At 40.5% G+C, this 14,665-nt stretch overlaps 1 protein-coding gene across 5 annotated transcripts in view; it reads left to right on the top strand.

Annotated features, from left to right (window-relative positions):
• The window catches only part of LOC309713405 (adenosine kinase-like), a 127,229-nt gene extending 114,560 nt beyond the window's left edge, over window positions 1-12,669 (top strand). For 3 of the 5 annotated variants that reach the window (XM_082545023.1, XM_082545025.1, XM_082545024.1), the window contains 2 exons: window positions 11,149-11,235; window positions 11,544-12,669. In XM_082545023.1, coding sequence (XP_082401149.1) covers window positions 11,149-11,235; window positions 11,544-11,668 — 212 coding nt within the window. In that variant the 3' untranslated portion in view covers window positions 11,669-12,669. Of the gene's footprint in view, window positions 1-2,853; window positions 3,461-11,148; window positions 11,236-11,543 lie in introns of those variants that run through there. The other 2 variants (XM_082545026.1, XM_082545027.1) reach the window with 2 other exon arrangements.
• The last annotated feature ends 1,996 nt before the right edge of the window (window positions 12,670-14,665 follow it).

Here is a 14,665-nt window from a genome sequence, read left to right as displayed (position 1 = left end):
AAAACATAATTGCTGCTAACAAACTGAGAAGAAGACGCACATCATAATTATTCAATTCAATTTTATTTATATAGCACCGAATCACAACAGTTGCCTCGAAACACTTTATATTATAATGTAAAGGCCATACAATATAACACTGAAAACCACAACAGTCAGGTTACATTTGGCGACAGTGGGAAAAAGAAACTCCCCTTTTAAGAGGAAGAAACCTCCAGCAGAACCAGGCTCAGGGAGGGGCAGACATCTGCCACAACCATCGGGGGTGAGGGGAGGGAGACAGGATGCCAGAGGGTAGTAATGAGTAATGGTTAAATGCAGAGTGGTGCATAAACACATGGTGAGGAAGAAGAAACACTAAGTGCATCGTGGGAAGCCAGCAGCGTAGCCCAATTGCAGCGTAACTAAGGAAGGATTCAGGGTCCTTTTTTATTGAAAAAGAAAGTTTTTTGCCTAATCTTAAAAAGGTTGTTTGATACCTGAATCCAAACTGAAATAAAGAAAATCTACAACACACCAGCATAATACAAGAAACAAAAAGTACAAGATGAGGTGTGATTTTAATATGCAAATCAAATTTATTTGCATCTGATCCTGTGGCTCTTTGTTGTACAATATATTTGAATGTATCTGGAAAGGTTCTCAGTCAAGAGCTTGGAAAGAAAAGCGTCTGGACTTCTTTAAGTTGCTTGAAGACGTTTCACCTCTCATCCGAGAAGCTTCTTAAGTTCTAGGGTCAAATAGTGGAGAGTCCCAGATTTAAGCCCTATGGGAGTGTCCCCAAAAGGGGGTCATGAACCCCCTGTTCAGGAAATCTCAGGAAATCACATGATAGGGTGGGGCTAGGTTTCGCAATGAGCTCACCCGAAACCTTGGCTGATTGTGACCTACACTCATTTTCACACCTTGGCTCGTGTGATTAGGTAGAGGATCAAAATGGGGTTCATGACACTCCCCTAGGACTTAAATCTGGAACTTTCCACCATTTGACCCTTAGAACTTAAGAAGCTTCTCGGATGAGAGGTGAAACGTCTTCAAGCAACATAAAGAAGTCCAGACGCTTTTCTTTCCAAGCTCTTTAGAATATATTTGAATGGTTTAAAGTGTACCCAGTTTCTTGCACTATGATGGTCTCCATCTTCCCTGTGACCCTGAATTGGAAAAGCGGTTAAGAGGATGGCTGGACTGATGGGTGGACAGCGGCAGCTTTGATATATGCTGTTTCGCGTTCATTTAAACTTTCCACAACAAAGATTCAAACATTTTCTTCTTGTTAATTTAATCACACAACTTCATAAATTAACAGTATGATGTGTCAGTATTACCCCAAAATGATTCCACTTAATAAGCGATAATACAGCGTTACTGCACGGGCTTAATTAAAAGCATATATTTTAATCGAAAAGGCTCATTTGAATTTTCATTATCAAAGTCAAATTCCTTGAAGTGAATTTTCCTTTCATGAGAATTTAAAAGGAACTCTTTAAAGAGAGTCCCGACATTTAAAACCCAACACGAATCCATCCATTGTGCTGGAAGTGATGGATAATTCCTGCCTGGTTCCCTCATTGCTCCTGCATGAACACACAGCTGTGCGCCCCCGTGAACTTTATATAAAATACATGATGAATGCCGGCTGGATGAAAGACAATGTGTTTCAGGTGTCAGCTACAAAGGCAAACATGATAAATGTCATTGACTGTGCTATCATTGCAGTGGAGCAGTTACAGTAGTAGGTGCATCCGTAGTGGTGTGTCTGTGTGTGAACATCACTGTTCACGCCAGCCAAATAAATGTCAATGTAAAAAGAGAATTAAAGATTTTCATTTCCCAGAGGCGGCGCTCTAATAAACTTGATCTCTCATTTTGTTTGCAATTTGTCCTCCTGTCAGGATTTGATCATTTGCCAGCCTCTGCATGTCATGTTAAACCATTTTATAGTGATTAAGGATGGGAGAATGCCTTCCCCCGTGGTATAATTCTCCAAAAAAGAGATGTCAATTTGTTATTGTTCTTTTTTTTCTCCCCCCCTGCCCTTCATTTGGAGCCTTTCATCACACCACCGCTTCAAACGTGCCTTTTAAGAGCTGGGAGCAGGGGAAATGGCCCTTTATTTAGCTGCCACTGACACTGCGGAACTACACTGGGCTTTTGCTTATACACCCATTATAGCAGTAATTAAGATCATTGTGCCCTGAACCTTAAACGGTGAGGAGATCTAATAAATGATCATTCAGCAGGGGTTGCTGCTCTAATCGCTGATAAGGACTTGATAAAGCCTGACTCGGCTCCTCTGCGAGTTTTAGGGCTCTCGGGGGGGCAAGGCAGGCAAATTTCAAAAAAACTCCTCTATACATGGTAATTGCATCAGATGGAGAAACAATATTGACTACAACACATGCACACACTCACACACACCTCCAAATAACATCGTTTTTTGCAGTAGTTTGTTAAAGAAGTGCCCCAAATTAAACGTCGTAGCATTATTTGAAGCCCTGCTTGAGCACGTCTCAGTAGTCGGTTTAAAGAGGAGGATATTTATGTTGCTTACTTCATAATAGGCAAAATCAATTAACCGCCTGCGCTATGAGAAAGACCTCCTCTCTTTTTCCTTGGCGTCTCACATTGAAGTGTTTTCTTTCATGACTCCCTGAAAGGATATTGGTTGGCGATGATCTTTTGCCTGCGGTTACAGTAATTACAGGCATATGTCCTTCTTTTCTTTTTTTTTCTCTTCTTCTTCTTCCTTAACTCAGTTGTGAACAAAGATGCTGGTTATGACGGGGAAACAGATTGAATGTCAACTTGCTTCTAACCTGTCACATTTGCCAAGAATGTTGTTTTCCTCTCTAGGCTCCGAATTTTTTTGGCTGAAACGCAACAGGAATCATTCCAGAAGAGGAAATGGTATTCTCAGGGAAGTTTCTCGCATAAAGATGTTTCACTCTGTCGAGCACTTTAGCTCATGAATTCTAGCTGAATATTCATGTGTAATTCCCAGTCGCCGGGTACCTCAGGATTTAAAATGATGTATTAATTGTTTTACTTGTGTAGATGATAAAGTGCCACAGAATCAAAGTTAATTTTAATGACCTGCCAGCTATTTGATCAACTTGTCAAAGCAACATTATTGAGGTTTGGAACATCACCAAGTATAGCATGTAATAATCTCAGAGTCAAAAAGAAAGAAAAGAAAAAGCTCCATATGCTCATTTTCATCTTATACGGAGGTCGTCTTATTTGCACGTATAGTCACTTATTTTAAAGGAAAGCCTTTTTCAGTCACTGTTGTGCAGTGAATTGTAATTGTTAGAAAGAATAGCCGATAATAAAGGACTTAATTGATACTCATTTCAAAGAGACCCCTGTTGAAAGAATTTCTTAAGTTTAATCACCACCATTCAAGAGTTGTAATGAGGGAATTATGAAGAGTGAATTAACAAAAGCACACAATTATAACTTACTGGAAGGAAGTATTTGAATTCCTTTGAGGTTTTTTTTCCTCATTTTTTTCTCCTCTCTGGTGCAGGTTACCTGTCAAAGCACAGCCATACTACAACTCCCACGTATTCACCGCCAATCTGCTGCTTCACTCATTTTTGTCAGACTCAATTCTAGGAACGGGAATATGGTAGTGTTTAAAAATAAGTATAGCTGAGTTATGCTGATTGGAAATAATGTTGCCGACCTCATTACTGTGAAATGAGTTCAGATGTTCGACAAGCCAGAAACAACAGAGTATTTTGGCAGGATCTTTTCTTTTTTTATTATTTATTGTGATTTTCATGGCTGATTTTTGCCAGTGAGATCTTTGCTGCAGACGGCTGGAGAATTCTTGGAGTGTAACTCGAGGTAATATGTCAGTCAGATTCGATAATTTGCATCGCTGAGGTTATATGAACTCTGGCCTAGCAGGAGTATAAAAACTTTGCCCATGAATAAAGGCTTTAAATGTAGGATGTCTTATGTGCTTTCTTGGATCTGGAAATGGCATTGAAAGCACTGTGCTGCCAACACTGAGCTGAGCAGTCACAATGTTTTATGATCATTACTTTTTATCATTACAAATGCATCAGATTTAAAAAGACTAAAAGATAGAACAGAAAGTTACACTATTTTGTTGAGCAATCCCTAGAACGATCAGAGATTATTGTTTTTGAGGTTTGGGTAAAAATTAAGCCCGGACAAACCCCCAAATATGTTCCAGTAAGTGGAATATTACATGCTACCACTTTGCTGTTGGTTGTAGAGCTTTTCATAATAATTACTTACTAACATAAATAAGACTTGATATTTCTTGAAACAAATAGGAAGAGGGCCTTAAACTAAACATATTCGCTTCTAACCTAATATTACTGATAATAGAACTTAACTAATTAAAACTAGACTGTTTATAACTGCAAACTTTCAGCTTATGCCTGATAATAAACAAAACTGCTAAAAGTAACTGAGGAGACAGACTGGTGCTGATGTAAGAGAGAAGCCATGCTCCTCCTCCTCCACCTCCAGGTGAGCCTCTGCAGCCAATCAGCATCAGGGAGGAACCACAGAGAGAGAGCGTGAGATGAAAAAGATGACAGAAAAACAATATATGGATAGTAACACAAATGTTTTTTATATCTTTTTTTTTTACAAGATTTACATGGATGTGTTTCAGAAACGAAACAGTTAGTTGAAAGGAATTAAAGTAAACAAAAGTAAAATGTGAAATGAGTAGAGGGACTGAACACAAGTGAACTTAACACAGGACAAAGAGATGAAGGGAGACACTGAGGATGAAACTAATGAAATACAAGCTGGAACTAAGCTAAAAACTTAAGACTAAATAGCAAAATATAAGATAAATCAAAGTAATAAGAGAACTAAGAATTAAACAGAATGCTTAAAACCCAGAGTCAAGACCCAGGACGGAGGGTGATGTCACTGAATGATGGTTCTATTGCTTTACCAGAGCAGGCATCAGCCAAACAAATAACATTTATTCAACTCCTCTAATGTTAGTGGATGAAATTGCTTTAAGCACAAATCCAGACATGGCAGTTAAAAATGTAGGAGAATGTGATCATTGCAGTGATTAATCAGCCTGCTGTATATGGACAAAGTTACTGAGAGGCAACTAGCTTGGCTAGCTCGCTCCAGTAAAGCGTGATCAGCCAAGTATCAGGAACACCCACCTTCCAGCATTTGCCCTCAATTATATTAAAAACATGGGCATGAATAGCCGAGCAGTTATTCCTGTTCGACTTCTTTGAAGTCCACTGCCTGGAGCAGATGCATAGTTGATGGATTGTAATGTAAATCTGCGGCAGACGAGGCTGCACGGTCACAAATAACAGACAGGCATGTGGACATCTGCGCTGACCTTCACTCTTGCAGCCTGATGACGAAGTTTATGTCATTGGGACCTGAGCAGACTTGCGGACTCAGAACGCATAATCCCGACTTTGCAAGGATGTTAGTTGACAGCCTTCTGAGGCTGCATTTGACTGTTTCATCTTGCAAACCGCAGATGTTTGGAAAATTGGATTTTGGTCAAATGAGGGTGTTATTTACATTCAGGGCTGATGACTCTTGATTGATATTGATTATGATTTTGTGGCATGACTGGGGGGAATTTTTCAGGGCTTCCTGTAGCCAGCGGATATCTAGTCCAAAGCGGTCCAAATTTCCTGTTCCACCTGCCAATCAGCGTTTACGAAAGATCTAATGAAAAACCAAATCTTTACAACTGCATTTCAGTGAATCATCTGCTCACCTGCGTGCAACCAAATACTAAAGACAAATGGAAACCCTGCCTACAGATATTTACTTATTTTTATGCAGATATGTATTTAACTAAATGGCCTGTATTTATATAGCGCTTTTAATAGTCCCTAAGGACCCCAAAGCGCTTTACATATCCAGTCATCCACCCATTGACACACACATTCACACACTGGTGATGGCAAGCTACATTGTAGCCGCAGCCACCCTGGGGCGCACTGACAGAGGCGAGGCTGCCGGACACTGGCGCCACCGGGCCCTCTGACCACCAGAGGTTTCTGTTTCACTTCTTTCTGTTTGGTTTACAGAAAGAAGTGCGCCAATTTAAAAGGAACATTCAGGAAATGTGACAGGTTAGAGGCAACGGGTGAAGTGTCTTGCCCAAGGACACAACGACCAAGACTGTCGGAGCCGGGGCTCGAACCGGCAACCTTCCGATTACAAGGCAAACTCCTAACTCTTGAGCCACGATCGCCCCGTTACATGATGGATAAAATTGATATTGAGACAAACAAGGAGCCAGTAAGACACGGAATAAAAAAAAGACCCATCTAACAGCAGTAGGTCTAATAGATCCGAGCCCTTTTTAATGAATTCTGTCACCTTTGGGTGGTGTTATCACAGAGATGAGCGCCACTTCTTCTGAGACGTTACCTCGTTTTTGATCTGTTTTCCTAATGAGACCTGACTCCTCCTTCTGCTGCTTCAATATTTAACTCCCGTAGACATATTTACACCCACATATTCCCTGTTAAGAGGCATTTTTTGTCGTCTAATGAACACCAGTTTCATGCAGAACAAGTGCAGCGGCTTCACATTTTAACGTGCCCGAATTTATATCCGCAAAGTGCATCCCTTAAAGGCGACCACATCTAACAACTTCAGATTCTTAAGCGTAGAGTAGATGACAAACTGTAATTTATTATTAGCACATTTATGTGCAGTTAATCATTTGAACAGGGAGGAGGATGCTCGAGCTTCATCTGTGGCTTTAATTAAGCAAAGTCGTTACGCTAGTAATTAGCTGATCCTGAAAGGATTGTTGTATTATTTTAATTTGTTATCAAAGTGACAATCGGCTGGTTCCTTTTACAAAGAGATTGTGTTGTTAGGAAAACACAATAACTCTTAATCTGATACGTCTTCAGCTCCTGACCTGTGACACGCTCCCAAGCTGCTCTTGAAAGATGTCTTTTTCAAGCACAACCTGACCACATGTGTCTTTCAGCTAGCGTAGTGCAGTAATTTCTTTACATCGGGTGTTGAGCATGTGCTCAGCTCCAGGTTGTGTATCTTTTGCCCTTTAGGATGAGAAAAGAAAGGTATTCAAAAATATTATAATGTGCAAAGTCTCATCTGCAGTGCAGATATTCCATAAGCTCTTGTTGGATTAGCAGGGAGCCTCATTAAACAAGTTTTTTTTTGTAGTTTTTTTTCCTCGTGTTCTCTTTAAACTCCCAACCTCTTTTTCTCAATAAGAGGTCTGTCAGACTCCTTTTGCTCCTTTTATCCACATGTCAGTCTTTTGTCTCCTGCACCTTTTTGAAGGTTCACGTCGGCACCAGAGCCCTTGGATTGTTTGAAGATTGTGTGTGTGGTTTAGATTGTTCTGACATAAGTTGCTGATTTAATGTCACTCTACACCTCGAGACTTTGTCATCTGGTAGAATTTTGTTTCTTTTTTTCCCTTCTTCCTCTCCTTTAAACTGGAAGTCTCTTTGAAGTGCATATGCTACTGATAATTGAAGCAATATAATTCACTGAAGATAATAAAGAGAGCCTCATTTAATGGATTCTGTTCTGAACTAAAATGAGTCACAGCCACAACTGCTCTATGATTGTTTTTAATTTATTAGAGCGTTGGAGGATCTGCTGCTCTTGGATGAGGGATGTTGCAAATTTGTCCATTAATCTAACATCATATTTACCTTGTCATCCACGCTAAGATAATACTTAATTATTTAATTTGCTAATGAACCTAATAGAACAGTTCTCATAGTTTTCTTATATATATAATACTTAAAGCCAAATGTTTACTGATTGTAGCTTATGAATATGATTTGCTGCATGCAACCGTGTACCTGCACTGAATTTTGCTAACTTTTTATTACTTGGCTATTAAGATAAGATAAGATAGAACTTTATTAATCCCTCGGGTGGGTTCCTCTGGGAAATTCGACTTCCAAAAAAAGCACAGCAACGACCAAAGTTACAGTTACAGAACTGTTATATATATATATATATATATACACACACACACACACACACATATATAAATACAGAGACAAATATAAATAAAATATACAAAGGGGATAAATAGAATAAATAGGAATAAAAAATAAAAATACAAGTGAATTGCACATTTCAAGTATTGAGTCTATTGCACTGTTGACTATTTACAAAAAGTATTGCACAAGGTATTGTACAGTGAGGTGCAGAGGCACTACAGCTTAGTTGTTCCCCCCTCCTTTGTCCTCCTGTTTCCCCTCCCTCTCCCCTCCAGAGAGGAGTTAAACAGTCTGATGGCGTGTGGGACAAAGGAGTTTTTAAGTCTGTTAGTTCTTGTCTTGGGGAGAAGCAACCTGTCACTGAACAGACTCTTCTGGTTGTTTATGGCCGTGTGCAGAGGATGCCCAGCATTGTCCATAATGTCCATCAGTTTCTTTAATGTCCTTTTCTCTGCCACTGTCACCAGAGTGTCCAGCTTCATGCCGACCACAGAGCCAGCCTTCCTGATCAGTTTCTCCAGCCTGGATGAGTCCCTCTTTGCTGTGCTGCTCCCCCAGCACACCACAGCATAGAAAAGTACTCCAGCAACCACTGACTGGTAAAACATCCTCAGGAGCTTCCTGCAGATGTTAAAAGACCTCAGCCTCCTGAGGAAGTACAGTCGGCTTTGGGCTTTTTTATACAGGTGCTCTGTGTTGCATGACCAGTCCAGTTTATTGTCCACCCACAGAAAGTGTTTTTGTGATTATTAATTATTTCTGAGCATGTAAAGCAGTCGTAAAATGACATAATGAAGAGCATTTTACAAGATACTATTATAGTTCCTTTTCAATTTAAAGCACAAGGCAAAGAAGCACAATATATGAGACCTGCAAGCAATAAAATGGATTACCCCTGTGATAACATGGTAATTAATATAACACCTGGTGTTTGTGCTTTTGCATAGTTAGAGTTAGAAACTTTTTTTACAGTTGTCATTTGCCAGAATGGAGACAAAACACAATAAGTAAATTGTAATTGAGAATTATTTTAGCCATAATATCCAGGAGGTAAGCGTTTCATGCGGATTAAGTATTCCCTCTGGGATATGACCAGAATCTCATATGCGGATAATGATATATATCACACAGTAAATTCTGTTTATTAAAGTTTATATGATGTCCACATTCTAAGGTTGTTACTTTACTGTATATAAGCAAATGATTACATAAAATATTGCTATGTAAAATACAAAACCCAAACATTGTATTGTCAAGTTTAAACAGTTTAACTCTGGGATTTATTTTGAGCACCTGACAGTCCGTAAACTCTCGCCATACTGCATCACATGGTTCTTGCATAAGCAACGGGAGAGATTTGTGCTGTTTGAGCCCCTTGTGGAGGACGGTGTGCGGCATAATTTACACAGGACAGCTTACTGGGTCATGCAAGAGCAAATGACATCCGCGCTACAGCGTTAGCAACTCCTTTCATGCTGGTATTCATGTTCTCACCTGCATCCGCGTGTTGTAAGATTGCAAAATTGCATTAAAATGACGGAAAATACTGCTGCAAGGTCAAAAAATAAACAACAGAGGTTTTGATTTCATCACCAGATATATGTTATCACACTGCACAACCCTAAAGACAACACTGTGCTGTGTTATTTGTCACTAATTAAAACATGCTGAGCAGCAGCAGAGACATTAAAATCACATTACATAAAATATTGAAATCACTCTGGCACAATAAAGCCTCAATAAGGCGCACTTGCAGGTACAGGAAGAGAGACTTGTAGCAGCAGGTAGCAACAGGTGACAGCAGACAGCAAAGAACAGAGCACGCAGACTGAGGACAGTTATTATTTTCCTGTACACAAATATGTATCACAGCAGGTATGAAAACTGAACCATTACAACGCGTGTAAATGACTCTGTTATTGTTAGTTTCTCCAGAATAATGAGACGGGTCCCGGCCCGGTCCTTGATGATTTTGTTAAATGGTGTGATGAGTCTCCTCTCCTCAATTAAACTCATCCAAGACAAAAGACGTGATCGTTGATTTCAGAAAACGCACTCATGCACACGAGGTCAAGTCCATTAAGGGTCAGACGGGGTAATGTGTTCAGTCTTATCTTGGAACAATTATTGATTCAAAACCGAACTTTGAGGAAACCTGTGAAGCCGTGTGCATAAAAATTGGCACCAGCGTCCTGTTTGATGAAACTCTATCACTGATTTGATCTTATCTTGCCTTTACTGAGTCTTTTTTTAATCTTTGTCTTTGGTGTCATGGGTTGGAAACTCACTTAAATTGTTAAATGGTCTAAAAGGGCAATTGGTGAGTCACAGCTGAGCCCAGCTTCCCCGTCCACTAAACAGTTACAGCGATTGGCTGGTTTGATGAGGACTGGCATCCATTGCAAAGAGCTTTAGTTTCTTCCTGGTCCCACAGTGGAGAACAACAAGGTTTAAAAAACAGTTTTGTTCCAACGCTCACATAGACTGTGACGTCTCCGTTATTTATTTCTTCGGTATGTTGTATTACGCTCACCTGCTGTCTGTGTTTTTGAAAGTGTTTATCCGAGGCTGAATGAGTCACTCACTGCAGACAAAATCTACCAGTGGTTGTAAATAATGTAACCTGAACCCGACAGCACTGAGCGCTGTTTCCGTCTTGGCTTGTTGTTTGGCTTTTTAGATATTTGGTCACAGATCAACCGAAGTTACTCTAATCATCCAAAACGAACGGCAACGTGTTCATCCAGGCTTGACCAGAAGCCACATTTATTATTCACGTCTCCTGTTTGCCGTTCCTGTTTTCAGATTTACTCCTTGGGTAGTTCATGGATTTTAAAAAGTGTTAGCAAATATTCACCTTGCGATATTCACCTTTGTTGACAACAATGATTCAGAGTGAAGATTTACTAGTCCTGCGAAAGCAAAAACGATTAACTGCACATAATCTTTAGCTGTGTACTTAATAATTAGAGGAAAAACCCCCGTGCAGAAGTGCTAAAATAAAATAGCCAATTATTTTTTATTTTAAGAAAGCCCTACAGTGTGCAATGACCCCACGAAGTGCGAGAAATAATAGCCTACAACTTGAGACACAAAGAGAGAGAATAACGCTGAAGTTGAACTTTAATTACCGAGTCTTCTTGTGTCCCCTCTGTAGGTGATAGGGTGACTATGTTCCCTGTTTTGGACATAGACCAGAATGATATTGTGGACACTAACGGAGCCGGAGATGCCTTTGTTGGAGGTATGGCATTATTAAGTGCATATCTTCATATCTGTGTACAATCCAATTAACCTTTGGTACTGGCCAACTATGCAATGTAGTAAAATCTCCAGATTATATGAGTGTGACTTTTACCCTGCTGTTTTTTTCCCCACTCTGATCATAGCGCCATATAAAACAGCCAACATTTATGTCCTGTTGAGGAAGAAGCAGTCCCTTTTTCTAGAAGCAATTAGTACTTTGCTCATTTTAACCCTAACTGCTCCCCCAAACTATTCTCGGAAGTGATTGATGGCTACAGGTTGACCTCTGCTCTTCTGTCTACCCAGGATTCCTCTCGGCGTTGGTCCAAGAGCACGCGTTGGAGGAGTGCATCCGGGCCGGACACTACGCGGCCAATGTCATCATCAGGCGGGTCGGATGCACCTTCCCGGAGAAGCCAGATTATCACTGATGCACCCGAAAATGCTGCGCACGTGTCTTTTCCACAGAAATACTTGTATTTGTATGTTTCGGGATTTTACGTATACTTATTTTCTATTCACAGTGACAGACTGCGTGGGACTAATTACCTCAGCTTGACTATTTTATCAAACTGTTAAAAAAAGGAAAAATAGCAGCTCTGATGTTTTAATATAAGTCAAATACTGGAAAAATATGTGTATGTTTAAAGGCTTATTCCGCTAAAATCTGTCTATTGGATGTAAAAAAACTGAATACCTGCAAGCCTGAGAAGGCTGTGGGAAAGTGTCAAATGTGTAAGCACATCTCAAGAAACAAATCAACATAATCTGCCAAACTTCACTAACATTGATCCATATTTTTTCCCCACTACAGAGCAAACACTATGTCCCAATAGCTCCTCCTCGTAGCTGGGGGTTTTGTATTTTAGTGATTTATAGGAAACTTGATAAAAGCTAATAATAAGCTGATCAGTAGCAGAGAAGTGCATTATCCCGAAAGAGTGGTTTGAAAGGTTTCTCCGGGTTCTGGTGACTTCTTCATAGACCCTGAATCACAGCCAAAAAAATAAAGATATATTTACAGAAACTTCTCAAGCCATTCCTGCCACAGAAGCCACTTCTCAGTTTTACTAATTATCGTAATATTTATTACTTTTCAAACAATAACTGCTTTGCCTGTAAATCGCTAATTACGCTTATTTAACTGGAGCTTGTGCACTCTGAAGAGACGATAGTGACACTGAAGTGGTGTAATTAGCAGTGAAAACTATAAGCGCAAAGCTGTAAGGTACAAAGTTGTCAGCGTAATCTGTTTTGGGGGGGGAGCTGTAAAATAGAAACAATACCACATTTCCACTTCAGAGTATTCCTTTAATATTTAGCTGCCGTGCTGCAGCAATCAGGGATTGGGTACTGACAATCTTAATAGATAATGAGATAAAAGTGAAACATGTTTTTTTTGGTACTATTGAAATAAATCAACTGATCCCACCATGAGACTCCTGGAGAATTTTGACATCTAAGAGCTGTTTAACCCAGAGGTGATGTTTATTTTAGGAGATACAAAAAAGAAAGAGGATATGAAAACAATGTTATAACCCACAGAGTTTGTGAATTTCCTCATTATTTAATCAGCCAGAGGCACACACTCTCATGCTAATCACTTTTGGATGGCTCAGCACCCTCCATTACGGGCCTGGTGTCCTGGCTCTGCTCAGCTGCTGCTCCACCCTACCCCTCATCATGCTTATTGGGTCCTAACTGGACTCTTGTGGTCTGGAGCTGCACTGCAGGGCTGCAGGAGATCATTTTTCTCAGTTTAAGGGATTAGCGGTCGCTCTTCGCTGGAGTCATTAGAGGGACCTGAAAATTAGGCTGATCCTTCGTACCCAGCTGTGCTGTCGCTGGGGGTTGGAGAAGGGGATCAGAGGGAGGCCCTTTCCAACCACCACCACCCCCTCCCTGCCACCCTCCTCCTGTCCTATTCACTGAGGGCCAGCAGAAGTGTCGGGCAGTGTCTCGAGTGTTTTGTGGAAAATAATTCAGCACTTATCTGTTCTACAAAGAAGTGTGATTGAGATTTTTTTTCTTTTCTTTTTTCGGTTCCCCTCGCACAACCTGTTACATCATATTGTCGTTTTATTTTCTTTGAGCACATCAGAAGGAATCCAGTATTTACACTCCCCGCACACGCAGCCCCGCTTTCATAATGAGGCATCGTTTATGCATTTATGCTAATTGGGGCCATCTAGGTGAAAATATTCTCCAGCCAAAATGTTATTAACAACTTTGAGACACTTTTTTTTTTCAATCAGCATTTTTTTTAAAGGTTTCACACAGATGCGCTTTGAAAAGGACCACATTTCTGATTGGGCAAGATCACACTCCATGGCAGCTGGTTCATTTGCTTCTCAAGATGACAGATGGCAAAACACAAACACAAAAAGAGGGAGCCATGATTAAGTAATGAGAATGCCTGCCACAATAAGGAAACTACCAAACATACTTTTTCCCCCCACTTTTTGCTGGTTAACTTTTGCCTTGCTTTATGAAAGCAAAAGGCAAGAAAGCAGACATGGAAAACTGTACATCTGATTTACATTTTTACGATTCTGTGCTGTGTGTTTGCTGCTCCATTTCTGCTTACCAGTCTACAAGATTTACAGGTTTGAGTTAAACACACTGTGAGCTTTGAAGCAGGGAGAAGAATGTCTTAATTTTGTGACATTTGCCTACTTTTTTTTTTTTTTTTAATTGAGCATCATTTTAATTGCAGGCAAAAGAGTAACTGGGGCCCTGGCCAGTGTTTTGCCCCGCAGATGGGCAGCAGTGTTTGTGAACACCAGTGCGGCAGTTGGCAGGGATTGAGGAGGAGGTGGCGGGGTGTGTGTCTGTGTGTGTGTGTGTGTGTGTGGTGGTGGTGGGGGAGGGATGGGCAGATTGCAATGGCACATGCTCCAATTCAAATTATCCCTGGACCCATGCAGCAGTGGAGGACCTGCTGGGGCCCAGGGTGGCATTCATTATAACCAGACACAGGCAGGTTTTGGTCAGCGCCTCCATCGTGACGCGAGTCCCGAAAGCATCAAATCTGGACTCTTTGCGGTTTTACGACTGCACCTAAAAGGAAATGTGCATTTTTATTTGCGCACGTTTTGCCACAAATTATCATTAAGGAGATGCAAGCAAATGTCAAGGACTGCACGGGGAGGAAGATGGTGAGTGATCTGCAGGTCAACAGAAAACATCAAGGTCATGGAGGTAATGAGGAGAGCGTGTCTGATGAAGATGCAGCATAATGGCAAAAATGACAAGACAAGTGTTAAATGAATGCAAATCAAATTACACATCAAATGTGGCTCTTCTCCCCCACCACCACCACCTCCTCCTTGGTTAAAGTCTTTTTAAAGGCTTCTTGTACAGTACTGTATGTGTTCATAATCTGATGGGAAGTTACCAATTATCTCTCCCTAATTACATCCGTATTA

The sequence above is a fragment of the Aulonocara stuartgranti genome, assembly GCF_965226115.1.
Source record: "Aulonocara stuartgranti genome assembly, chromosome: 8".
In the NCBI taxonomy this organism is placed as follows: domain Eukaryota; kingdom Metazoa; phylum Chordata; class Actinopteri; order Cichliformes; family Cichlidae; genus Aulonocara; species Aulonocara stuartgranti.
The sequence above is the reverse complement of the archived record's forward strand: the minus strand, read 5'-3'. Positions and strand labels throughout refer to the sequence as shown.